Source organism: Balaenoptera musculus, chromosome 13 (genome assembly GCF_009873245.2).
Source record: "Balaenoptera musculus isolate JJ_BM4_2016_0621 chromosome 13, mBalMus1.pri.v3, whole genome shotgun sequence".
Taxonomy (NCBI): domain Eukaryota; kingdom Metazoa; phylum Chordata; class Mammalia; order Artiodactyla; family Balaenopteridae; genus Balaenoptera; species Balaenoptera musculus.
The window spans coordinates 12,665,909-12,690,986 of NC_045797.1; the positions used below are offsets into that span (position 1 = coordinate 12,665,909).

The following is a 25,078-nucleotide window of genomic DNA, read 5'->3' on the forward strand; positions in this document are numbered from 1 at the left end:
TCTGGACTCAAAGCATTTTTTTGGATTCCAAAGAGCCATTGCACTTCTTCCAGAACTTTTCCTTAAAAGTTTTCTCTTCCTGAGCCATCATGATGCTTAGAAAAATGAAGGGCTACTCATTTCAGAGATAACAAAGCCTACCTAAGAAGCCTGTGGCAGACACTTTCTCCCGCCTTTGTTCTGGTTAAGATGCCTGAGGGATTTCAAAAGCCATATCACTAAGCATCAAGGGTGAAAAAAGAAAGGTAAACCAAGAAAATGCTAGACACATGAGACCTAGGCTCTGCTCCCCAGTTCCTGTGTGTGTGTGTGTGTGTGTGTGTGTGTGTGTGTGAGAGAGAGAGAGAGAGAGAGAGAGAGAAAGGGAAACTTCTTAAACTCGCATTTCTAGTGGAGAGCACAGACAAGGTGGTTGAACGGGTCCTGAAGTCTCCTTCTCTCTGTCCAGCTACTGCCTCAGAGCCAGAACCCAGATGAGCATTTTGGGTGCTGGGCTGGCCTGGCAGGAGCCACCTCTGGAAAAGCTCTGCGCTAAGCGTTCTGGGCTTCCTGGAAGGAAGGTGTGATTGGCTCATGGCCAGACTGGCCCTCAGGGGGAAGTCTTCATGTCATAATGAGGCTAAATCTCCTTCTCCAAGCCTCAGTCTCCCCAGTCCTGTAGTAAGGTTGTTGAGGAGGGGGTTTTCTGAGGATCCATCCACCCATCCACCTACCCATCTATTCATCCACCCCTCCATCCATCTATCCATCCAACTATCCCTCCATCCCTCCTTCCACCTTTCCATCCATCCATCCATCCACCCACCCACCCATACACCCATCCATCCATCCACCCACCCATCCATCCCTCCATCTCTCCATCTTTCCTCTTATTTTCACAAACATTTCTGGAGTGCCACCTCTGAGTCAGGCAGGCCCTGAACAGTGGGGGAAAGAGGTGAATTAAAGTGACTCCGCATCAGAAGAAATTCGTGCTTCGTTCAATCCATGAATGCCCAAAAGAATTGATTTATGGGTGGGAAGAGAGAGTGCTGCTTAAGGGAGCTACAGACCTGGGTTCGGATCCCAGCGTCCCCACCCACCAGCTGAGCTCCCTGGGCACATTTCTGAAGCTCTCTGAGCCTTGTTTCCTTATTAGTAGGAAGGCGATGTCACCACGTGTCTCACTCGTGGGACTGAGCTCACAAGACTGAGTCTGGGGCTGCAAAGCCTGAGCTGGATGAGTGGCACACCGCAGGGGCGGGGCACTCTTGACATAGGGTTGGGTTGTCAGATACAAGACAGAATGCAGAGCTTAATTTGAATTTCAGATAAATAGTGAGTCCGTTTTCAGTATAAATATGTCCCCAGTATTGGGCATCCTCTATTGTTTAGTTGCTAAATGTGACAAGTCTACTGAGAGCCCATGTGCACCATGTGGACCTGTCTGTCTGCCTGGAACCAGGACACCCGCCACCAGCCTCTGCAACCCCAGGTGTCTCATGGGTGGTCCTGAGCTTCTCAAGTCAACACTAACCCTCAACTTTCTAACCACTGGAACTAGAGGATAACGATATACCACCAGAACTTTGAAGTTGGAGTGGGTATAACACAATTGGTCACTAAAGCGATTGTCGGTCACCATTCCCACAGCGAGACAGCAGTAGCAAGAAGCTCAGAGAACCTCCTTCTTGGCGATTACATTTTGGGAAGGGAAGGCAAGCTAGAACCACGTGGGTTAACACACTAGAAATTACGCTGTGGAGTAAATGCTCTGAAATAAGAGCGAGAGGGATGGCGTGCAGACACACCTCTTTCCCCACCACGTGCTGGATCTGTCTGTCCCTGCTTCCCCCCCAAGTCCCCACCTCACCTCCCTTGGGTCCTTCAGTTCCCCTCAGGCCCCAGACATCTGTTGTCTTCTCTTTGGTCTCTGGAAAGCTGCTACAGCTTCTCTGATTTTTCTTTCCCTTTGAATCCATGGAGGAAGACCCCATTTCTTCTGGGAAGGCCAATTCAATCCTCGTTTATGTCTAGCATGGTCATTAACATTTACCTGTATGGCTGCTTTGTTTCATATACATATTTATTTATAAGGACCTATTGGCAAAGAGGGACGTGTGGGACTCTTATCTTGTTAAAAATTGCAGGGCACCCTTTCCACCAGCCACTGCCCACCATTTCCCCTTCCCATTATTGGCATTTGAACTTTCCTGTCAAGTGATTCACTGATGAGAGGAGGAGAGTTGATGTCATTTGGGCAGAATGCTGTGAGGCTCCTAAGGCGGGCACACATCGGATGGAATGTGTGGAGGAGGGAGGACGGGGTGGGGTGTTTCCAGAGGGGAGCCAGCTAGGCACAAATAGACCAGGTCTTGGCAGGGAGGGAGGGAGGGTCAAGGGGTCTGGGAAGGGAGGTGGAGATGCCTCGTGTTCAGGTGCCTGTAAAGTAGGTGCTTCCCGGCACCTCTGCCTACCATCTCCTAAATGGAGCTGCCTTCCCAGAGTTTCCTGTATCCTAAGGGCTGGATGCTTGAGAAGCCTGCGGTGGTGGGGGGGGTGGGGGGTGGGGGGGGTGTCTCACCTCCTTACTCACACTTGGTCATTCTCCAGGCAGGCCTGGGGAGGGAGGTTGGACCCAGAGGGCTTGCCGGAGTATAGACAATGGATTCTGGGTGCACTCCCTCCCTCCCTCTTGGTGATAGGACTATAGCAGGGCTCTGCCCTGGGATGGAGAGGAAGAGCCTCGAATGATGGCTGAAGCTGAGCTAAAGGGGTTGGAGACCCAGGAGGAGCAGAGTTCAAATCTACTGGCCTCAGAGCATCAAATACAAGATTAAAAGTAAGAAACGGCCCCACCTCTTGGGAAGCCTCAGTCTACTGGGGAGGCCAGCTGAGAACTCAGTGGTAGATGGGCCCTTCCTGGGGGCTAAAGCTTCAGAATCCTGAGGCCCCAATTCAGCAATTACAGATTCTTGCTATGCTCACAGTGAGGAATGTGAGGATTGGGACAGAGGGAGAAGTAAAAGCCCAGAAAGGGATTCTGGTTTTGAGAGACTTTTTTTTTTTTTAACATCTTTATTGGAGTATAATTGCTTTACAATGGTGTGTTAGTTTCTGCTTTATAACAAAGTGAATCAGTTATACATATATCCCCATATCTCTTCCCTCTTGCGTCTCCCTCCCTCCCATCCTCCCTATCCCACCCCTCTAGGTGGTCACAAAGCACCGAGCTGATCTCCCTGTGCTATGCAGCTGCTTCCCACTAGCTATCTGTTTTACATTTGGTAGTGTATATATGTCCATGCCACTCTCTCACTTCGTCCCAGCTTACCCTTTGAGAGACTTTTGGGAGGATGCTTTCAAGGGGAATTAGAAACTGAAATTCGTGTGGGTCCTTTCTCTCGTCTCTCGGGCGCCTCCTGAAAGAAGGAACAGTGCCCGGCCGAGCTTTCTTGGTGCCCTTAAACAGAAGGACCCCACCCAGCCTTTGTTTCCCAGCTCTGAGTGTTCCCGTTGATTGAGTGTCTCGTGGTGGGCCATGAAGTAGGTGGGAGTGAGTATCAGGAAGTTACGCACGGTTACAAGTCAGGAGCAGGGGTGTGTGTGTGTGTGCACGCGTGTGTGTGCTTTTGTTCCGCCAAATATTTCAGAATGGCTTACACGCACACACAGTCCTCAAAATAGAGATCTGTGAGTGAGGAAAGTGAGGCAAAGGGAAAATAAAAGCTGTGACGTGGTCTGGGGTGCACTCAATACAGGAAATGCGTGCATAGGGCCTGCGGACTTGACCTACACTTCCTGAGGGCCAGTTACCGAGGGAAAACAGGTCGAGTTATGAGTTTCACAGTGTCCACAGGATCAGAACAAGCCAGTTGTTCTGAAGAAGCAGGGCCACCCCGGAAGCCCTGTAACCTGGGGACCACGTGCAGGGGATGGAGATGCATGCTTCTGGAAAATGCCCCACAAGAATCCTTGGCTGCGTCCGATTAGGCCCGGCTCAGAGTGCCAATGTGGCCGATGCAGCGGGCAGCTCTGAGCAGGTGTGGGGCGGCCCCAGCTCCCCGCTCCCCAGAGGGCAGCCGCCTCCTCCCCGTGCAGCCCAGGTCCGCCCCGTGGGCTGAAACATCCTCCTGAGCCAGGCTGCGTGGCTGGAACTGAGAACCGGCCAGTGAGCTGTGGTGAGGATGCAGGCCCCAAAGACAGGAGCCTTGGGAAGGGGAAACAAGACCAGCTGCGGCCTTCCTTTCCTGGCTGCCTGCTTCTCCCTCGAGTCTGTTCCATTCCCCTCACCTCTGGCCCATATCTGTTTGGCTCCCACGTACGTTGGTCTCCCCATCCATCTTTTGGTTTGCTGCTACCTTCCCGCTATTTTGAGACATTTCCACCTTCTGCACCTGCTACCAACCATCTTAGCCTTGACCTTCTCCAATCCAGGGTCCCCAAAGAAGGGTCTGGCTTGCCCAGTTCACCTCTTTCAGCTCAGCCACTCGGGCCACCCTCAGCCAACAGACGAGTGTCTTTGGGGCGGGTGCCGCCCTGGCGCGAGCAGTTGCAGTTGTGGGTCAGACGGCGTGTATGGTACCCTCCTCATCCCCGCAGGGCTGCGGAGGGCAGTGGCCCTTGGCCCGGGCTATGGATGTGGCAGGCACTCGAAACCACGTGTAACTCACTGGACGTGCGCTTCCAGGGGCTGAGAGCCCAGTGCTAACCTGCCTTTGCTTTGGGTACTTCCAGGGTAGATGTGGGGTCCCAGTCACCCCCCTGGCCGGTGCTCCCTCTAATCTACACAATGGGCTTGTGAAGGCGGATGCTTTTGGGGACTCCTGTGCAGCTTGCACTCTGTGGATGATGGGCGACGACGGACTCTGTGAACACCCCAAACCCATGGAATTTCTCGACATCTATTTGGGAGACCACACGCAGCTCCACCCAGGAGCACACCTGAGAGAGACACGCGGCCACCCTGACCCTCTCGAACCTTGCGGGGAGCAGACCTGGGCCTCTGACCCTCCTGATTCCACGAGGCGAGATGTTCATCCCAGGGGCTCCAGCCCAGAGCCCACGCATCCGGGGAGCGGCTCTTCCCAGGAGGGGGCAGGGCAGAAAGCAGCATCCCCCGGGTCACCCCGGGACAGCCATCCTCTGGGGAGCCCAAACCAGAGCCAGAGCATGTCCACCCAGGTGGTGTTCTGGGCGGGCATCCTGCAGGCCCAGATGTGCGTCCTGGACCTGGAGGAGGAGCTGGAGAAGACGGAAGGGATCAGAGCTGAGCTGAGATGCTGCCTCCCCACGGCGTCTCCCGACCTCCCCGCTTTACGCTCCAGCCCGGCGGGACCCCGGGACTCAGGCCTCCACCCCAGCCCACCCGTGGACGTGCACGAGGCCTCGGGGGAAGATAGCAGCGGGCCCGAAGGGGAGAACCGGAACCCGGCATGGCCGAGGGAGGGCGTGCCAGACTTGTCCCCGGAGTGGGGTCCCGAGGAGGAGAGCATATTCTTTGACAACCCCCTCTTCCTGGAGAGCCCTTCCTTGGACCCCAGTGTGTCTGAAGCACGCTTTTCCTGGGGGTTCTCAGATCCCTGCGCAGATGTGAGGACCGGGCCCCAGACCCCGCAGACCCTGGAGCCCTCACCCCCAGGAGGCAGCGTGCTGTGGGAGCTGGGCAGTGAGCCGGATCTGGGGGACAGCACAGTGGATGCCAGCGGGCACGCCACACCGCCATTCCCTGTGCCCACCTACAGGCTGCACTCCTCCTCCTGGGCTGTGCTGGGCACCGCCGAGGGGGCTCCCGCAGCACCTCCCGGCCAGGAGGAGAGCGAGGTAAGCAGAGCCCTGGGAACCAACCCCAGGCTGTGCGTGGGGACACGGCAGGAAGGGCCTTCCTCTGTGGTCGCCAGGCCCAGAACTCTCTTCCCAGATGCTGGGGCCTCTGGGGATCCTGGAGCAATAGAGCAGAAAGTCAGGCCCAGTGTGGCCTTCAGAATTAGAGGAAATTTTACAGGCGCCGTGATGTCAACTGAACGTGATGGCAATTAACGTTAAGGCACAGATGTCTCCCCTCTCGCCAGCTCCAAGGGGCTGCACGTGGACACATTTGGAGAACAAATAGCTCCTCCGGTTGCGGCGTGTTCCAGGCCAATCTCGGGCTCTCCCTCTCCCACCTCGAAGACATTCCCAACTGTAACAGGGCAGGGGTCAGCCTGCTGGGGTGACCTCTGCCCCTGGTGGGGAGGCGTCTGCTTTAAGAGGCCTCTCTTCTGGGGAGAGATTGCAGCATTTTGTTACTTTTAGCTCACCATCTTTCATTGTATCCAGTGTCACCCGAACAGGCCCACGTGACAATGGCAGAGGTCTTGATATCAACTAGCACGAGCTGTAGGGACAAGTTACGTGAGCACATTTTTCCCAGGGAGGCCTCTGCGTAAGAGATAAGGAAACTCAAGATGGCAGAGCAGGGCTGTAACTTTCTAATCTCTGTGGTCCCAGAGAACAACGGGGAGAGCTCATAACCAGAGCAGCTCTCTCAGCCGACCCCGAGATCAGAGGACTGGGGTCCCTGTGCAGGGCAGCCATGCCTGTGTCCTGTGATGTGCTTTCTGGGGCCTGGTTGCTCCAGGGCCCCGGGAGTCCTCAGAGGGAGGCCTGGGAGGCCTGTCCTGGGAGCTGGCCATCTGCACTCATCTGGGAGGGCAGGGCCCAGCCCAGTGCCTGGGGGCTGTCACCCTCTCTACAGCACAGCCCCTCCTTGGGCAGATGCTGCATGAGACAGGGCCATCTGAGCAGCCGGATAAGAGAAGACTAGAAGTCAGTGAACATGGATGAGGCCCCAAGGCCTGAAGGGTGTCGGGAAGGCCCTGGGAGCAGTTTCCCTTGGGCAAACCTCTCTCTTCTCCTTTTCTTTCCTAGACTCCTCTGGGAGACAGTCTTGCTCCTGCCCGATCTGCAGCATCCTGGGTGGACAAAGCATTGACCTGGGAAACAGAACGTGTGGGATCTGATGCCAGCCCTGCCACATATCCTGTGCAACCTTGGGCAAGTCACTTCCCCTCTCTGGGCCTCAACTTTTCCATCTGTAGAGAAGGAACATGAAGCCAGTGATTTCCAGGGCCCAGCACCAGCACCCCTAGGATGTGGGTCCCATCCGGGGTGCCTCTTCTGAACTGAGGCCCAGACCAGGGTGTGAGGTCTGGGTGGGAGGACAGCAGGGAGAGGGGGGCCCTGTATACTCATGGTCCCTCTTCCCTCCCTCTCCTCCCCTGTGCCTTCACTGCCCCCTTCACCTCTCAGTGCCTCCAGGGCTCACAGATGCCTCTGTGTCTCTCTCAACAGGCTCTGCCAAGCCCCGAGGGCTGGCAGACCAAGGACGTTCCTTCCTGGCCCCAGGGGCCTCCTCGCCCCCAGGACAGAGGTGAGATCCAATATGGGGTCTGGGAAATTGGGTGGTTGGAGGCTTTGGAATCTGGAGTGGGGACAGAGAGCGTTCCCCAGGGGTGTCATTAAGGGGTCCCCTTGTTCTGTGTTGGAGCCAGACAGACTTGGGCTTAAATCCTGCTTCTGCCTCTGTGACTTCATCAGTACAATGGGTTTTAAAATACTCATCTCATAGAGTAAATGAAGAAATGTACAAAAGTCCCAGCCTTTTGGATGCCTGGGTCTCAGTGGTTTAGCAAGCCCTGAAACCCCGGTTGCCTTGGGGCTGAAGTTTTGGGAGTCGTCTGCCCACTGTCCCTACGTGTGGTGGGTCACTGCCCGACGAGGGACAGAATGTGCAGCTCCAGGGAGGAGTCCCGGGACGGGGGGAGCTGCTGGGGGTGGCAGCCCAGGCTGTTCCCTGGCTCTGCCCCTTGGCCCTCAGCCTGCCCCTCGTCCCGTGCCAGCTTCACTCTACACTCCTCCTCAGGTGACAGGCATGCAGAGTGTGCCCAGGAGTCTGCTCCCTGCACCGTGTCCCCCGGCCCCTGGGGGAGCCCAGCCTCTTCGCCGGAGCCGAGCAGCCCTGAGTCTGAGGCCAGAGGCCCCAGCCCCCGGCCCAGCCCCCTGTCCTCCCAGGAAGGCAGCCCGCAGCTCTGCAGCCACCCCCCGGGCAGCGTTCTTCCCACGTGGATGCTAGATTCTACAAGCCCTTCATTCCTGGAGACGGATGGGGCAGAGCCAAGTTCCCTGGAGAAAGAGAAGGCAGGAGAGGCCCCAAGCCCAGGGAAGGAAGTAAAGAGTGAAGGCCCAGCCAGGACTGCCGAGGCTGGAGCCAGCCAGCCTGATGTACCCTTGACTTCTACAGAAGGGTGAGTGTCGTTCTAACCACCCCCTGCCTCCTAATTATGCAGGCATTTAAGAATACCCGGTGTGATTCTTTTCCCATATAAGTTCCTCCAAAATATTGAGTAGAGTTCCCTGTGCTATACAGTAGGACCTTGTTGTTTATCTATTTTATATATAGTAGTGTGTATATGTCAATCCCAAACTCCTCATTTATCTCTCCCTGCCCCCCAACCCTTTCCCTTTTGGTAACCATAAGTTCGTTTTCTATGTCTGTGGGTCTATTTCTGCTTTGTAAATAAATTCATTTGTATCCTTTTTTTTTTTTTTAGATTCCACATATAAGTGATAGCATATGATATTTGTCTTTCTCTGTCTGACTTACTTCACTAAGTATGATCATCTCTAGGTCCATCCATGTTGCTGTAAATGGCATTATTTCATTCTTTTTTTATGGCTGAGTAATATTCCATTGTGTGTGTGTGTGTGTGTGTGTGTGTATACACACACATACATACCACATCTTCTTTATCCATTCATCTGTTGATGGACATTTAGGTTGTTTTCATGTCTTGGCTATTGTAAATAGTGCTGCTGTGAACACTGGGGTGCATGTATCTTTTCAAATTGTAGCTTTCTCTGGGTATGTGCCCAGGAGTGGGATTGCTGGATCATATGGTAACTCTAGTTTCTTAAGGAACCTCCATACTGTTCTCCTTAGCGGCTGTACCAATTTACATTCCCACTACAGTGCAGGAGGGTTCCTTTTTCTCCACACCCTCTCCAGCATTTACTATATGTACACTTTTGGATGATGGTCATTCTGACTGGAGTCAGGTGACGTGAGAAAAGCACACTGGGACTTAACATACTAATATCTATTAAGCCAGGATTATATGACTGAAGGGTTTGGTAGCACAAGAAACCAAAGAGCAGACAGTCATACACGTGGGGCAGGACTTGAATGTGTCGAGGCAGAGCCAGGGAGACGTGTCCACGGCTGGACACCAGGAGAGGCCGGGGCAGGGGGTGGGTGTGCAGCGAACCTGACCTGACCAAGGCCATGTGCCGGGAAAAATGGGGGTCATGCTAGGCAGGTCTGGGGAGAGGGAAGGTCAGAGCTTGTGATGTGGGGATGACATGCCACTTTGAATTTGAGGATGTGTCTGGGAGGCCCAGGGTGCTGACTCGGATCTCAGGGGAAGCTGGAGCAGCAAGGAGAGGTTTGATTGGGACCAAAGGAACGGTGGATCTTGGGGTCCATAGCAGGACTAAGTAACCCTGGAATTGTGACCAGGGGTAGGAATAGTCCAACTGGAAAACCATCCTAGATGCCTACCTGCCCCAAGGATGCTGCACGAAGGCTGTCAGCCCCTAGGATCTTTACATGGGGAAGGGGTTTTGTTGGCCAAATTGTGGTCATATGAAAGAGACCAGGGGAAACCAGTGATGGTTCAGGTCGTGGACCTAGTGTTGGACTAACTGGAAGGTTAACTCCACTCCCATCTCGAAGTCATTGGGTGATGGTGAACCTCAGGCAGTGCCAGAAACCAAAGAAGCCTCTTCCTTCTGCAGCTGGAAAGCTACACTGTCCCTGAAGAAGTTCAGAGTAATCAGAAGAGTCTCTAGGTGTCTAAAAAGAGAGGGATCATGATACCAAAAATTAAAGTTAATTCAACCCCAAATAAAAGTAAAATCACCTAAAATGAGAACCATACTTTCATAGTAAATAATGAAAAAAGGTTTAATTGATGCTTTTCTTGGTAAATGACACTAAATATTACATAAGTAAATTTATTTAATCTTATATTTAGTACGCTATAGGAGATTAATTTTCCTGGCTTAATTTGGTGGCCCAGTGAGATGTCTTTCATTCATCCTTAACTTTCACAGTGAGGTCATAAGGGTCTATTTAATTTATCATTTTATTTTATTTTTTTATTTTCGGCTGCCCTGAGGTGGCATGTGGAACTTCCCCAACCAGGGATCGAACCTATGCCGCCTGCAGTGGAAGTGCGGAGTCTTAACCACTGGACCACCAGGGAAGTCCTATTTCATTTTATTTTATTTATTTATTTATTATTTTATTTTATATCAGCTTTATTAAGATATAATTCACATACTATACAATCCATCCATTTAGAGTATACAATTCCATAACAATTTATATTTGCCCTGTGGGGTTTTTTTTCCTCAAAGTGCCTTCCCATCTAGATATTATTTTAGTAACAACACTCACTGACTAGGTCATTTTTGTAAAAGTATTTGAGGGCTTTGTCAGCTGATAATCTAAGTAGCTCTCTTTAGATGTGACAAGCGTGTCATTTATTTTCTCCTCTTCAGTTGTTCACTGGACTAACTCTTCCCGTTCCTCACTTGTCAGTGGCTTCCCAGGTGATCCCTGGAATCTTCCAGCATCACTTTCATGGCCTTCATAAAATCCTTTTTGGCAAGATTTGTAATTTCACTTTTCAGTTGGCTTCCATTACGTTTGCCCTGCCTTGTTGGATGTGGATGAACCTCAGGAAGCAGTGAGAAGTTACCAGCAAAGACGCTGACCCAGTTGGGGGCAGAGATATACATTTGTGTTAAGTGGAAAGGGCTGTCAAGTGCAGCCGAATTTTATAAGTGGGTAGTCTGTCGGTGAACATTTTCATACTGTGATAAGTTTTGCTTATCTGTACAATCCCTGACTGCAGTAACCTGGACGATGACCATTCCACTAACGAGGATACCCCAATACCTGGTTGCAATGTTGCAGGGAAAACGCAAGAGTCAGGGAGAGATTGGGCCGGGTGACCCCTGAGATTCTGAGTGTCCTCTGAGTCTACCGTGAGGGTTGCTGGGGCCTGTGCACCCTCTGTAGGGCACCATCCAAAGCCCCTGCTGGAAGGGCCCCTTCTATACCACAGGGCTGCCGATACGGGAAGGCAGGGGTTGGAAACCACCTGTGGCAATCCCAGCTGTCAACATTCTTAAAGCCGGTCTCGCTTTCTGTTCTTGCTTCACCCTTGCACCTTCCTTGGCTCCAGATCTAGGAGTGGAGGCTGGAGGCTGGAGCTGGGGGAGGGGAAGGGGGGCAAGGAGGCATGATGGGGAGGGCAGGACAGGTGAGGGACACAGGTGGCTGCTGACATTTGGGGAGGTATTCCCACCCCTCCTTGGGGCGGACTAAACACCACTGGGGTCTTCAAAGGGCTGCACCTGCCACCTGAGGAAGTGCTGGTACCAAGCTCGGCTCCAGCCCTTGCTAGCTTTGTGTGAATACTGCCCTCTCTGGGTCCTCCTGGTGCCCAGGTCAGGCCAGGCAGGCTGTGACCCTGCCTATTCCCCGGGGGAGGCCCTGGTCCAGCTCTTCCCCGGCCACACGAGGCCCTGGAGCTCCAGCTCCTGCCCTGAGCTCTGGGCGTGGACTCTAGGCACACCCGCCCCCTACGACTGACCCCAAGGACGCTTGACCCAGAGCCCCTTTGTATCCATCCCAAGCGGGAGTCTGAGGTCACCGATGGACTTTCGCAGGCCTCCTGAGAGCCCCGTGCCCGAAGCGCAGCCCCCAGAGGAAGGCCAAAGGTCCCCAGCTGGAGACAAGCTGGCGAATGGCGTCAGGACCGACAAGGTGGCCTGGAACTTGGCCTCCCGCCTCTATCGCCTGGAGGGCTTCCGGAAGTCCGAAGTGGCCGCTTACCTGCAGAAGAAGTAAGGGGCTTTGAGCCTGAGCGAGGCCGGAGGTCGAGTCAGGAAGGGGGGGAGCAGCCGGTGGGCTCCCTGCCCGCCTGTGACCCTCCGGCCCGACCACTGACCTCTCAAGCCTTCGTTCCTGTCCCGTCCACCGCACCCCTCTCCCCTTTGCCCCCAGACCCTTGCCATGCCTGCCTCTTCCTCTTAGTCACACTTGTGTCACCCTCGACCCCTGCTTAGAGCCGCCGGACCCGGCGACCTGCCTTCCCCCCACCCCAAACCCCTGTCCCTCCCACTCAGCATCGGATGGGGTGCCAGTGCCCTCTTGGGAATTAGGGTCCAGCCCGGCTGTGCCTTTCCCTTGATCTCACCCCCCAGCCCCCGTCAGGCCCCAGGATATGTGCAGGCCCTGGGGCCCCCAGTCCAGAACCCCAAAGCAGGCTTCATCCCCACTTTCCCTCCACAGCGACAACTTCAGCAGGACGGTGGCTGAGAAGTACCTTTCCTTCTTCCAGTTCGGAGGCCAGAGCCTGGACCGTGCGCTCCGGTAACACCTGGGGGCCTTCTCTGGGGAGGAGGGAGGGATGGTGGGGGGCAGTGGCACCCCCAGCCGAGGCTGGAATCTGATTGGCCCTGAGCTCTGGGGCTGCTGGGCTCTGCCTGGATTCTGGCCCTCCTTCCAGGGGCTTCCTCCACGCCCTGGTGCTCAGTGGGGAGACCCAGGAGCGGGAGCGGATCCTCTACCAGTTCTCCAAGCGCTTCTATCACTGCAACCCTGGGCTCTTCTCCTCAGTAGGTAGGGAGACGCCGGCCCTTTGGGGGGACCGGGGAGAAGGATGGCAGGGAAGTGTCCCCAGTCTGCTTGGGGGTTCACCGGGTGGTGGCTGGTGGGAGTGTGTTTGGGGGGGGGGCTCTGGGGGGCCCAGAAGCATTTGGGGGTCTCCCCGCCCAGGGTGGGCAGAGGAAATGCAGGAGTCCCAGTTCCAACGAGCTTTCTCTCTGGGGGGGCAGACTGCGTGCACACCTTGACCTGTGCCATCATGCTCCTTAACACGGACCTGCATGGACAGGTGAGAGCCTGGGGGGTCCTGGAAAAGGGGAACCGAGGCCTGGGATGGGGGGGTCAGGGAGGGCCCTGGGGACCTGGGGAAGGTTCGGAGTAGCTGGCCGGGGGTCTTTCTGTTGGGGTCGGGCATGTGTGCCAGCGACCCCCCTCTCCACATGGCCACAGAACATTGGGAAGAGCATGAGCTGCCAGGAATTCATAACCAACCTGAACGGCCTGCGGGACGGCGGGAACTTCCCCAAGGAAGTGCTCAAGGTACGGCACGGGGGCTGCTCAGGGCCTGGAGCCTTGGCTCTTTGTCCCAAGGGGAACGTGAGCTCATGCCTGGCTTTGCCGAAACATCCTTGAGAGGACGGGCCTTCCTTACTGAAGGGAACTAAAAGTGTGGGCCCCGGGCCAGCAGTATCAGCATCACCTTGGAATTTATTAGCTTGTGTGAATACACAGGCCCCCCGCCCTGGACCTACTGAATCAGAATCTCAGGCTGGGCCCCTACAATGTTCTGTCATGCTTCTGGGTGATTCTTAGGCCTGTGAAGTCTGAGAAGCACTGGTTTTTGGTTCTCAGGGCAGAGCTTCACGTGGTAAAAGTCTAGAGCTAGGATTCGGGAGCCAGAGGTTCCAGGGTTTGGATTCTAGTCTTGGGCAGCTCACTCCTTGGCCAAGGCAAGTTCCTCCGGGGCCAGTGACCATGTTACAGGGTTGTTATCACAAGCTGCTTAGCCCAGGGCCTGGCCCACAGTCTGCTTTCCTAAGCAGTTAGAGCATTTATTCTTTTGTCTAGTCAGTGAACATTAATTGAACACTTACTAGGTGCCCGGTGCCCCACTAGGCGTGGCCAGGGCTACAAAAGCCAGCCAGCCACATTGATGTGAGTACTCTTGGTCATATCATTTCAAAGTCGCAGCACCTCGTTTATTCATTCACTCACCGTACACTGACTGCCCCTGTAGTCAGCTGCTCCTGTAGCGTCAGATCCCTCTGGGCAGGATGGTGTGTGGGTGATTCGTTTCCCCTTCAAGGGAACTAGTTCAGGCCTCGCTAAGCTCAAGTAAGGACGAGGATTGCTTTGATCATCCTCGTGTCTCTAGCTCCCAGCACAGTGCTCGGCACACGGCAAATGCCCCGTACATTGCTGCATGTGTGCGCGGATGCGCGGATGCGTGGGCTGCCTCCTGCTCGGGGCAGAAGGGCAGCTGCATCGGGGTGGAGGCGGCAGGCTACAGCATGCCCGTCCTACCTCTGCCAGACAGAACGTGCGCCCCACGGCCCGAGGCTCCCGGGCCCACCTGTGTGTTTCTGTTCCAGGCCCTCTACTGGTCTATCCGAAGTGAGAAGCTCGAGTGGGCCGTGTAAGTGAGACCCATCTTTCCTCCCCTCCCTCTCCCCTGCCCTCCCTCCACCCACCCACCTGAGTTGGAGAACTCGGGCCCCTGGACAGTGCTCCCCTCTGCGTGGGTGGAGCCGGAGGCGGGGCAGCGGGCCAGTCTCAGAAGAGGGTGCAGTGGGCCAGGGAACACCTGGAGGAGCCAGAGGTGGCGAGGGTGTGGGGATGATAGGGAGTGATGGGTTGCCTTTGGCGGAGGACTTCTTCGGGGGTGGGGGGTCCTGAGGTGTGGCTGCCCAGCAAGAGAGAGAGGATGGGGGTCCTGAGGTGGTGGTGGGCACCTCCTGATGGCCTCTGGCCGGTCAGCACCCCCAGCCTGATTCTCTGATGTCCAGGGATGAAGAAGACGCAGCCAGGCCCGAGAAGGCCCGGCCGTCTGCCCTGGCTGGCAAGATGAGCAACCCCTTCCTCCAGCTGGTCCAGGACCCCACGGTGCCCACCTACAAGCAGGGCATCCTGCCCCGGAAGATGCATCAGGATGCGGATGGCAAGAAGAGTGAGTGTCTGCCTGCTGCCATGCGGGGGCATCTGTGTGCCCGTGAACGGGGGTGTGTGTGCAAGTGCCGCGCTCAGGGACACCGTGCAGAGAGACGGCACGGGCGGAGGACAGGCAGCCCGTGTTCCTTCCTCAGTGCTGACCGTGAACCGGGGTCTGTGTAATGTGCTGGGGGCTGGGGGAGGGGTGCAGAGACAAGACAGACCTAGGGACCCCCCACCCCCGAACCCCTGTGCTAGGGTGGGAATTAGACAAGCACACCAGTGTCTGGGATAAAAGGAAGAAAGAGCTGCGTGGTGTAGGGAGGCCTCCACTGAGTATGGGGTGTGGAGGAGGGCAAGGTTTCTGTTTTTGTTTTGGGGTGGAATGTGGGGGACAGGACAGTTAAGGCTTCTGGGACGCAGTGGTCTCTGAGCTGAACCTTGGAGGAAAAGAGGGTCTGATTATTTGTAGTTGGGCAGAGGGATCCCCACTGAGAAAAGAGCACGGGGCGTGTGAAAGAGGATGGCGTGAGGTGCATTGGGCCTCATCCTGCAGACTGTTGAAGGCTCTGGAGCCGGGCAGCCACGTGACCAGAGCAGGAATGGGATCCCAGATGGGCTGGGGTACGGTGACCAGCCAGGGAACTGGCATTTGGCTGTGAGAAGCCACATGAGCAAGGGCAGGAGGTGACCGTGGGGAAGCAGGCCTTCTGCCCTAGCATCTGAGCCCCTGGGCCTCTCTGGATGGAACCAGAAAGATGTCTGAGAAGAGCTGTGCTTCTGGGCGGGGGGGGGGGGGGGGGGGGGGCGTGTTTACACGGTACTGCCTGTTTGTGATCGGTTGTGTTGTGTTGTGTCGGTGTGCTTGGGCATGTTTCTCTACACCCTGGGGAGGGACTGGAGTTGGGGGAGGGGAAGGGGGTGGGGGACAGTGTGTGTCTGAGGGTCCGGAGGGGGGGCCACCACCCACCTTTGTGTTCTGCTCCTGGGGCAGCGCCGTGGGGCAAGCGCGGCTGGAAGGTGCTCCACACCGTCCTGCGAGGGATGGTCCTCTACTTCCTGAAGGTAGGGAGGGAGTCTGCACCCGCGACGGGCAGCACGGGGGGGGGGGGGGGGGGGACGAGCAACTGATGCAGACCTCTCTTCTGAGCCCGTGTGCCCTGTGGCAGGGAGAGGACCACGGCCTTGAGGGGGAGAGCTTGCTGGGGCAGATGGTGGACGAGCCGGTAGGGGTGCACCACTCGCTGGCCAGTCCGGCCACCCACTACACCAAGAAGCCGCACGTCTTCCAGCTGCGCACGGCCGACTGGCGCCTCTACCTCTTCCAGGCACCGTAAGTTTCGTGGCGGGGAAGAGGCAAGCGGCAAGGCCCCAGCTTTCCTCCCTGACCCTCCTCTCATCCTCTGACGGCTACGGGCCCCGCCCTGGGGGGGGGAGGTGCCGTCCTGACCAGGCCACCTGAGATGGGCTGCTGGCCGGGGTCCGGCTACAGCTGGAAGCGGGGACTTCCTGCTTCCGTCCCCTGCCCTTGGCCCACTCCGCCACTGCACCACCTCTTCCCTGAAAGTCCGACTGAGCCTCGCAGTTCCAAACAGAGGATTCCAGGAAGTCACTAACACTCGATCATTTCTTGGCATTTGATATAAACTCTATTGCCTTCCCAGATGTGCCTCTTTGTCCGCTGAGAAAAACCACAAGCGGCGGTCAACCACCTCGGCCAGTGGCGGGACTTCTGGCTTTTGTCGGCTCTGAGTCCTGAGCTGCCGGGCTGCTGTGCAGACCACGGGAGGCTGGGGGCGGGGATAGGTGATAGCACCGGACTCTGTGGTCCTGGGGACAGACGGCCACCTCTCCCTGCAGCACTGCCCAGGAGATGACTTCCTGGATCGCGCGCATCAACCTGGCCGCCGCCACGCACTCGGCGCCGCCCTTCCCCGCCGCGGTGGGCTCCCAGCGCAAATTCGTCCGGCCCATCCTGCCCGTGGGCCCCGCCCAGAGCTCCCTGGTACGGCCCGGGGGAGGGGCGGGATGCCGCGCGGGAGGGGGGTGCACCCCGGAGGACTAGGAGGGACATGAGAGGCTGTGCAGCTGGCCTAGGAAAAGGGCTGGGGAGGGGGGAGGGGGAGGGATGGGCTGAACCCCTAGGCCCGGGATCGGGGATCGAGCTGTACACCTGGGCCCAGGAACGGAGGCGGGGGAGGGGGCTGTTGGGGAGGATTCTTGGGCTGCCCACCTGGGCCCGGAACGGAGTGGGAGGGCTTGGAGCAGCTTCCCCCACTGCCTCCCGCTCCCAGGAGGAGCAGCATCGATCCCACGAGAGCTGCCTGGATGCTGCCTCCGACGACCTGCTGGATCTGCAGAGAAACTTACCGGAGCGGCGGGGCCGCGGCCGAGAGCTGGAGGACTACCGCTTGCGGAAGGAGTACCTGGAGTACGAGGTGAGGTGCCCGCGCCTCACCTTCCGCCTGGACCCTCTGCCGCCCTCTCGTGGCCGTGGCCGTCCCTGCAGCCTTGGCTCAGGGCAGGGGGAGGTGCTCCTGGGAGAACACGGGGTGCTGTGTGCGCTGTCTGCGCACGAGTGTGTGCACACGCGTGCGCAAAGTGTGTGTGTCCGTGTGCACTCGGGCCGCTTCCCCTCTTGTCCTGGGGGCACATAGCAGCTGTTTGTCTGGAAACACTCTTAGGGAATGTTATTTTCATACGTGTTTTTTCTCCTAAGAGTATATTTGGCTTTTCCTACATTGAAGGGAAAGCTATATTTTAACAGAATTATTTCTCCTAATACCTACCTAATAATAATAATAGGCAATATTTCAGAAGCTTGCATTGCATGGATTATCTTATTATCTAACCACTCTGGGGGTAGGGGCGGTGATCCTCATTTTACAGATGAGGAAACTGAGGCACAGCGAGATTAAGCGACTTGTCCAAACCTGATACGTTTTCAAGAGACTCCAGTTACATCCGTGCCTCGTGTATGGTCGTAACTGAGGAATGACCTTTATTAGCTCTCTGATCGATGCTGAGATATTTTTTCCCACCCAACACCCACCCTGCACCCAAATTCAGGAGGAGGGTAGGTGAGGGGCAGTGTGGGAACAGAAGGGGTCAGAGGCCACCCAGGGGCAGAGCGGGGAGAAGGGAGCGTCAGTGTCACCTCCTGGCTGTGCCCTCCGGCCCTCGCGCTGCCCTCTCCCTTTCTTTCTGGCTTATCCCTTTGGCGCGCTGGCTGCATCCATGGCTGGGAGCGTGCCACTTCCCAGAGGCCCCGGCGTGTGGCCGATAGGACCCAGCTCTGCCCGTAGCATTCCAGCCTCTCCCTACCACTGACTGACCAGCTGGGACCTTTAGCAAGGCCCACCCCTCCCTAGGCCTCACTTCCCTCTTTACAAAGCAGAGCAGTGACTCCCACCCAACCTCCCAGGGCCGGGTTGAGGATCCAGCGGGCTGGAGGGTGGGAAAGCACTAGGTAAACTGGGAACTGTATCCGAAGGATGCTAGTTACAGAGGCCCAAGGAGTGTTAAACAGATGAGGGTAGTTAACGTCATACTCTCCAGATGCCAATTGTTAAAACGCCACGCAGACTCAATTAGGGTTGAGTACAGATGTGTGCTGTTTGTGTGCAGTGCTGCACAGCTCTCGGGCCTAGCGGGTTACGGATCTTTTAGTGTCTCAGCGATGTAACGTGCTCCAGAGATGTCAGTTACGGCACTACACGGGGTTGGCTGTTAGACCAGGGCTGGACTTACAGGTGTAACTATAAAACACCCAGGGCACGGCAGGGTCTGCAGACACGGTTGCTCAAGCAGATGCTAGCCTTTGGCCCGGCGCTCTTTCTGCAGGAGTCTTTATCGCCATAGCATCATTCACATGTGACCTGTCTGTCCCTCACGATCCCAGGCCCCTCCCGACCTGGAGCCAGGGTGGTGCTAAGGTGGCGGGGCCCGTGTATTGCAGAAAACCCGTTACGAGACCTACCTGCAGCTGCTGGTGGCCCGTCTGCACAGCCCGTCGGATGACCTGGACCTGTGGGAAGAGCAGCTGGGGAAGGAGGCCGGAGGCCCGCAGGAGTCCAAGCCCAGCCTGAAGAAGTCCCACTCCAGCCCGTCCCTGCACCTGGATGAGGCCCCCACCACGGCCAAGGTCAAGCGCAACATCTCAGAGCGCAGAACCTACCGGAAGATCATCCCCAAGCGGAACCGCAATCAGCTGTGAAGCGGGTGCCCCCTCACCGACTCTGCCCCCCACGGCCTGGGGTGGATGTGGGATGAAGCCCCGAGGAAGAGCCTTGTCTCAGCGGGTGCATGATGGTGATGAGGCCCCGCCCCTCCCCCCGCTGAAGGACAGCCTTGCTTCCCTGTGGTCCTCCTTCCCTCCCTCGTACACAGGAGTTTTCCTAATACTGCTGCCCCCCCCCCCACCCCCCGGCTGCTCCCGAGGGCGATGGGAGGTCAGGAATTTGGCTCCACTCCCACAGTTCATCCCATGTCACCCTCCATCCCTTCAGAAGCCACAGCGGACACCTTTCCCAGGCCTGCGGGCAGCTCAGTGCTTATTTGAGAGTCAGAGTGCTCGGGGACCCCCGGCCTCCGGGACAGAGGCTGGGGCAGCAGAGCCCTCTGGGCAGACAAGCTAGGGGAGTCGCAGCCCTGAGGGTGGTCTTGCTCTGGGAATCAGGTGGCCTGCTGGGAGAGGTCCTGGGAGACCCCAACCAGGCCCCGCCCACTGGGGGGACAGCCTTCTGGGTAGGGGCAGGGATGCGGCGAGTTCAAGGGCTCAGTGAGGCTGACCCCGGGGGCCCCTGCCTTTGTCTCCTCTCCCACACATCACCCACTCGCAGTGGGCAAACGAGAGAGGCCCTGCCTTCCACGGCCAATTGCTGATGATCAGAGCAGAGCCGATGGCGGCAGTGAGGGCCGGAAGGGGTGGCGGCCTCCAGAGCTCGGTGGAGAGCCCTGGAAAAGGGGCCTCTGCCTCCCCAGAGCAGGGAAGGAGTTCTCTCCGGGTTCAGACCCTAGGGAGGCTGAGGGTAAGAGGTGGTGACACATTCGCATCCCCTGGGGGCTCTGGAGAGTTGGGGGAGGGGGGTGGAGGCCTGGCTCCCTTCCCACACACCCCTTCCCTGAAAGCTCCGTTCCCGAGGGGCTCCAGGACCCTTCCGGACCCCTCCCCTGCCCCAGCCTGCTCCCAGGCGCCTTTGCCACCCTGCCTGGGAAGTCCCCTCGTGCTCCCTCGGGCTGGCTCCCAGCTGGGCTGTTCTCTGGGGGAGGTTCCGGGCCCTCGCGGACCCGAGGCTCTGCCTGTGGGAAGGAGGCTGGGCTGCAGGGACAGCCACCATTGTCTCTGTTCAGCCAAGTGTGCGAGCAGGCGGCCCGCCAAGAGGGGCCTCTCCACTGCCCGCCTGCTGGCTGACACACGGCCCCTCCGGCCTTCCTGCCGGCCCTGTCCTCCCCTTCATGCTTGTAACCAGCCTGGAACTCCACCAGGTGGGGCTGGCACTTGGGGGCCACGGCCGGGGCCCAGGGCCGGGCCACACACCCAAAGCGTGCACAATAAATGCCAACAGAGGAGGAGGTGTGTACGAGTGTAGGGGGAGGGGAGGGTCAGCCAATTCCGGGCAGCTGGGGCCACCTGCAGGGTGGCAGGCCGCATCCCCCTTGCCGTGTGTGCGTGCGTGTGCGTGTGCATGTCTGTGGGCGTGTATGTAACACACTGAGCATGTGCAGGAGTCACATATGTAGGCTGTCACAGCTGGAGGGGACCTCAGAATCATTTACTTATCCACTCAAGTGTTCATTCTTTCATTTCACAAGTCATATTAGCTACCTTTTATGGGCCAGTACTATGGGATTCAAACACGGATTAAGCACAACCCTGGCCTCCAGGAGATGACCATCCTGCTCTCTGGTTCCCAGTTGGCAGTGTAGAGACACGCTGGAGACATTCCCATCCTACACCCAGGGATTCAGATACAGTAGGTCTGGGTCAGGGACACCAATAGGTATTTTTAAGACTCCCTGGGCAACTCTTGATGTGCAGTGGCAGTTAACAGTCACGGCAGAGTCCGGTCGTCTCATTTGATTGAGGTGGGAGCCTAGCGCCAGGTGGACGTGACTTGGCCCAGGAGCGATGCTTACAGGCTGAATGGCCGTGAGTGGGTTATTCGACCTCACTGACCTGTATGCTTATTTCTAAAACCCGAATAAAAGGCAGAGGTTTGTTTGCATGGGTGCATGTGTGTGACATTTCCATGCTTCTTTGCTCTTGTAGAACTGGCATCTCCCTTTCCCCTTGGGCATGTGAGGCCTTCAGAGCCAGGTGACCGTGGCTGCCGGGTCCCCCTCTGGCCAGTGCTGCCCAGGCCCCCGCTGGCCTGGAGGCCTGGGGAGGTGGAGATGGGTTGTTGGGCTGTGGTTATGACATGTGACCACCAGGGGGCGGGCTTGCATCTTCCAAGCCTGGGCGGCCCAGTTGTCCAGCCACAGCTGTGCTCCTGGAAGAACAGGAAATTAGGGTGCCCCCCCTGCCCCCCCCAACCAGAACCAGGCCCTTCCACTTCCCCAAACCCACAGTGGCCCAGCCAGGCCTCCCACCATCTAGGGAGGTCTGATCCAAGCAAAGGGTTGGGACTTTGACATCTTCCTGCAGATGGAGAGGAAGAAGTTTCTGGAGTCTTATGGGGACAGCCTAGAACTCCCTACAGAACTGTCCCAAGGAACCTACAAAAATGGAAACCAAATGAGTCCCCAGTCCCAGTCCTGGGTATGGAACGGATCAAACCCCACAGGCCTAGACTCACCTCGTCTCCACCCTACTCTTCTTTCCCACTCAGCACTGGGTTGGTCCATATCTTCGCAGGAGAAGGGGCTGGGCACAGGTTCTTGGTGAACAGCTCAGACTCCATAAGGCTGGTTGAAGTTTGCCCTCAGTTCCTCCTTTCCCACCTAGGGAGTTCAGCTAACCAGGAGATACCCCAGATGTAACCTCTTCCTGGTCTCTCAGCATCTCTGCTCCATCTGGTTTTCTGCTGAAGACATTCATTTGTTTGTTGTTTGCCAGGCACCAGGGAGGAGTTAAAATCATTAGGGCCCGAGGCCTGGGTCCTTTCCTCTGGGGGCTCCGAGCCAGATGGAAACAAGTGGAGCGTGTCCTGCTCGGCAGGAGCTGGGCTGGAGGGTTGAGGTGGGATAGAGTGAGAGACACACAGTGGTCAGGGTGGGCCGAAGCTGGATCGTAAAGGACCTGGTGTGCAGCCCAGGAGGGTGGGTTTCCAGCAGAAGAGTGACGGGCTCATGGCTTGGGAGATGGTCTGGGAGTTTGGCTTTAAGAAGATGGAACGACTTGAGTAAGTGAGCCCAGAATAGGGTAGATTATGGCCTGGAGATGTTTTATACTATGCATGCAAATTTTCTGTAAGTCTGAAATAAAATGGGGGTGGGGAAGAGAATGCTCTGGAACCTTGGCACAACCTGGCCATCCACATCTGGCCACATCCCTCTCCCTTACCCCGACCCCCCAACTTGCTTGCTGCCCGTACTTAGGGGGGTTCCTGAATGCCACACTCTGCGTAAGGGCCCCTTCCCACCTCCCCCTCTGCCAACACCTTTGCCTCCAGCTATCCTGCATCTAACTGGCCCCCATCTCTACCTGTTCCCTGCCTTCTGAGGAAGCGATGCTCCCTGCATTCCTGGAACTGACAACCCCCCAACTCGTGCCCACACCCCTCCCCCTCCCCATGTCCTGCCTACCCTGACCTCGCCCTCAGGGGTCCCATCTGGGTTTTCGGCCTATGCTCTACCCCTTCATTATCTTTCCTCGCAAACAACTTGAAGTATCGCCATCATGAGGAAAAAGAAAAGCCTGCACTTGACCATCTGATGCCTGTAGCCGAGATCCACGGATGTGTGGTCTTTGCCAGCCCTTTCCCACCCTCCCTGGTCCCGTTCACACCTGGCACGTTGGCCTCCAGCCACTGCTCCCCACTGATGACCCTCAATCATCAAATCCAAAGTCTTCCCAGCTTCCTCACCTCTCAGCGACCCTCGGCCCCAGCTGCCCCCTGACCTGTGGAACCTGCACGAGGCCCAGTGTGGTCCGGCCAGTTTGTTAGCTTCTTGTGCTTCCGTTTGCTTCTCTATAAAATGCGGATAATAGCACTACTTACCTCACAGAGTCCTTGTGAGGATTAAGTGAAATTATGCACGTAAACAGCTCAGAACAATGCCTGGCACAGAAGGAAAGCCTGTTAGCTATTAGTACCGGCCTTACTGGCCTTCCTCAGGCACCCTCCCGCCTCTGGACTCCGGTTTACATTCTGCCCTCAAACGTGGCGTCCTGCTCCGAGGCTGGGCCTCTGCGCTCAGCTCTCCCTCTGCCTGGACTTTGCAAGTGACAGATGTAACCTCACATGGGCTTTAGCAGAATAGGACATTGTTTGGCTCCAGTAACTGGACAGTCTGTGTCCAGGTCGGGCTCCACACTGAGCCAAGAACCTGTTTCTCTCTTGCTCCCAGGCCTAGGAGGGCAGGAGCAACCCTCACGGTACCGAGGTGGCCCCAAGAGCTCCCAAGACTCCCTCTTCTTGGTACAAATCTGGCGCGCAGAGAATATCTGTTCGTTGGAAATTTCAAACTCAAGTCCAGGGTAGGGTCTCTTTGAGCAGCATACCTTGGGCCACGTGCCCACCTCTGAGCCAATCACTAGGGGCCTAAGGTAATCAGAGGCCTCCTTCCGAGATGGGGGTGGGGTGTGGAGGCAATGCCACCCAAAGGATGGAGACTGGGACCGGCTGCTGAGCAATTTGGAGTGCTAGGACTGGGAAGAGGCAAAATCCACTGCTGTCCACATGCCATCTCCTCCGTGAAGCCTTCCTTGAGTCCTTCTCGCCCGGTATTCCCTATCACATCAAAGCCTAACTTTCTACGCCCCTCCCCTGCCCTCCCCTCCTGTCTTTCCTGTCTCTTTGCTCCCAGTAGAACATAAACCTCCCAAGGGCGGGAACAGGGCTGGTTGTTTTCCATGGTATCCCAGGGCCTGACTCCTGGTGTTGAAAAAGGTAAATCTCAAAACTTCATCCTCCCTGGGCTTCCGGTACTCCATGTTCTCCTGGTTCGTCTTCTGCTTTCTTGCATGTTCTCTTCTGTCTTCCCTCCGCTTGCCACCTCCCCCCTCCGCCCAGCCTGAACTCAGCCTTTTCCCAAGGGGGACTCTCAGAGATCTCACCTGGCTGACTACAGGGCTGTCGCTTTAGCTTCTGGGAAAAGCCTCCAAATCTAAGCTGTCAGTCCTGATCTTTGCTCTGAATTTCAGACCTGGAGTTCTGTCTGCAGGACGTGGTCCCTCAACAAATCCTCCTGGAAATGGTAAATTTCTGTACAGATGTTACTGATTACATGGGAGAGTGAACTTAGGATCATCTCCCCTAAACCTGTCCCCGGCTGACTCCCCTTTTCTATGAATGATTCTGTGACAGGTCGTCCATTGCTTTGAAAGACAACGTACCAGGATGATGAGGAGATTTGAGCCAGATGGGCCTTTGCTTCACCTTGGGTGTCAGGTAGAAGCTTCTGATTTTCTGGATCTCTTTGTCCCCATCTGGTGTGACACAGACAGGGTTGGGGGGGAGGTACATGCACAGAGAGGCGCTGACTCCCTCACTGAGCCAATGAGGCCTGGTAAGTGACCGTGACAACCCTTTCACCTGGCCGCCGAGAGACTCCAGGCCGATGTGCAGCTCAGGTGCAGCCGCTCAGGACCCACTCTTCCACCCATTCTATACTTTCTGTGCTCCTGATGCTTTATTTCTTATTTGTATTTCACTAATTTATTGCATGCATTTCCTGTGAGCTGTCTCAAATCCCCTCTGGAACAAGGTGGGAATACATTAATATTTAAAATAAAATAAACAAAATGTCAGCTTGTGTGTGTGTCTTAGGCTGGAAATTCCTTAAGGGCAGGGACCATGTCTGTTTATTTAGCACCTGGCACGGTGTCAAATGGAGGCTTAACAAATGAATTTTGATGAAGACGAGAAAGAAGCTGCCAGCACGAAGATACAGAAGTTTGGATCTCACCCTCAGGCCAGACCTCATCCAAACCCTCTTTTCGCAAGGGGTAACCTTCCTCAGGCCCCAGCCAAACCCTCACCCTGTTCCTGATCATCCAGACTCCCCATAACCAACCCCGCCCTCACCCACACTCCGCTCTCACAAATGCTCCCCTTTTTCCCCAGT

General features: G+C 56.4%; 1 protein-coding gene across 7 annotated transcripts in view; it reads left to right on the forward strand.

Moving 5' to 3' along the window:
* The window catches only part of PSD4 (pleckstrin and Sec7 domain containing 4), a 40,702-nt gene extending 15,858 nt beyond the window's left edge, over nucleotides 1-24,844 (forward strand). For 3 of the 7 annotated variants that reach the window (XM_036873427.1, XM_036873430.1, XM_036873431.1), the window contains 18 exons: nucleotides 4,717-5,802; nucleotides 6,889-7,014; nucleotides 7,312-7,390; nucleotides 7,883-8,264; nucleotides 11,725-11,934; nucleotides 12,383-12,463; nucleotides 12,600-12,712; nucleotides 12,928-12,986; nucleotides 13,148-13,237; nucleotides 14,290-14,333; nucleotides 14,704-14,864; nucleotides 15,840-15,910; nucleotides 16,015-16,178; nucleotides 16,706-16,850; nucleotides 17,140-17,283; nucleotides 18,804-21,608; nucleotides 24,156-24,208; nucleotides 24,319-24,672. In XM_036873427.1, the coding sequence (XP_036729322.1) occupies nucleotides 4,828-5,802; nucleotides 6,889-7,014; nucleotides 7,312-7,390; nucleotides 7,883-8,264; nucleotides 11,725-11,934; nucleotides 12,383-12,463; nucleotides 12,600-12,712; nucleotides 12,928-12,986; nucleotides 13,148-13,237; nucleotides 14,290-14,333; nucleotides 14,704-14,864; nucleotides 15,840-15,910; nucleotides 16,015-16,178; nucleotides 16,706-16,850; nucleotides 17,140-17,283; nucleotides 18,804-19,061 (3,102 nt within the window). In that variant the 5' untranslated portion in view covers nucleotides 4,717-4,827 and the 3' untranslated portion in view covers nucleotides 19,062-21,608; nucleotides 24,156-24,208; nucleotides 24,319-24,672. The other 4 variants (XM_036873429.1, XM_036873432.1, XM_036873428.1 and 1 more) reach the window with 4 other exon arrangements.
* The last annotated feature ends 234 nt before the right edge of the window (nucleotides 24,845-25,078 follow it).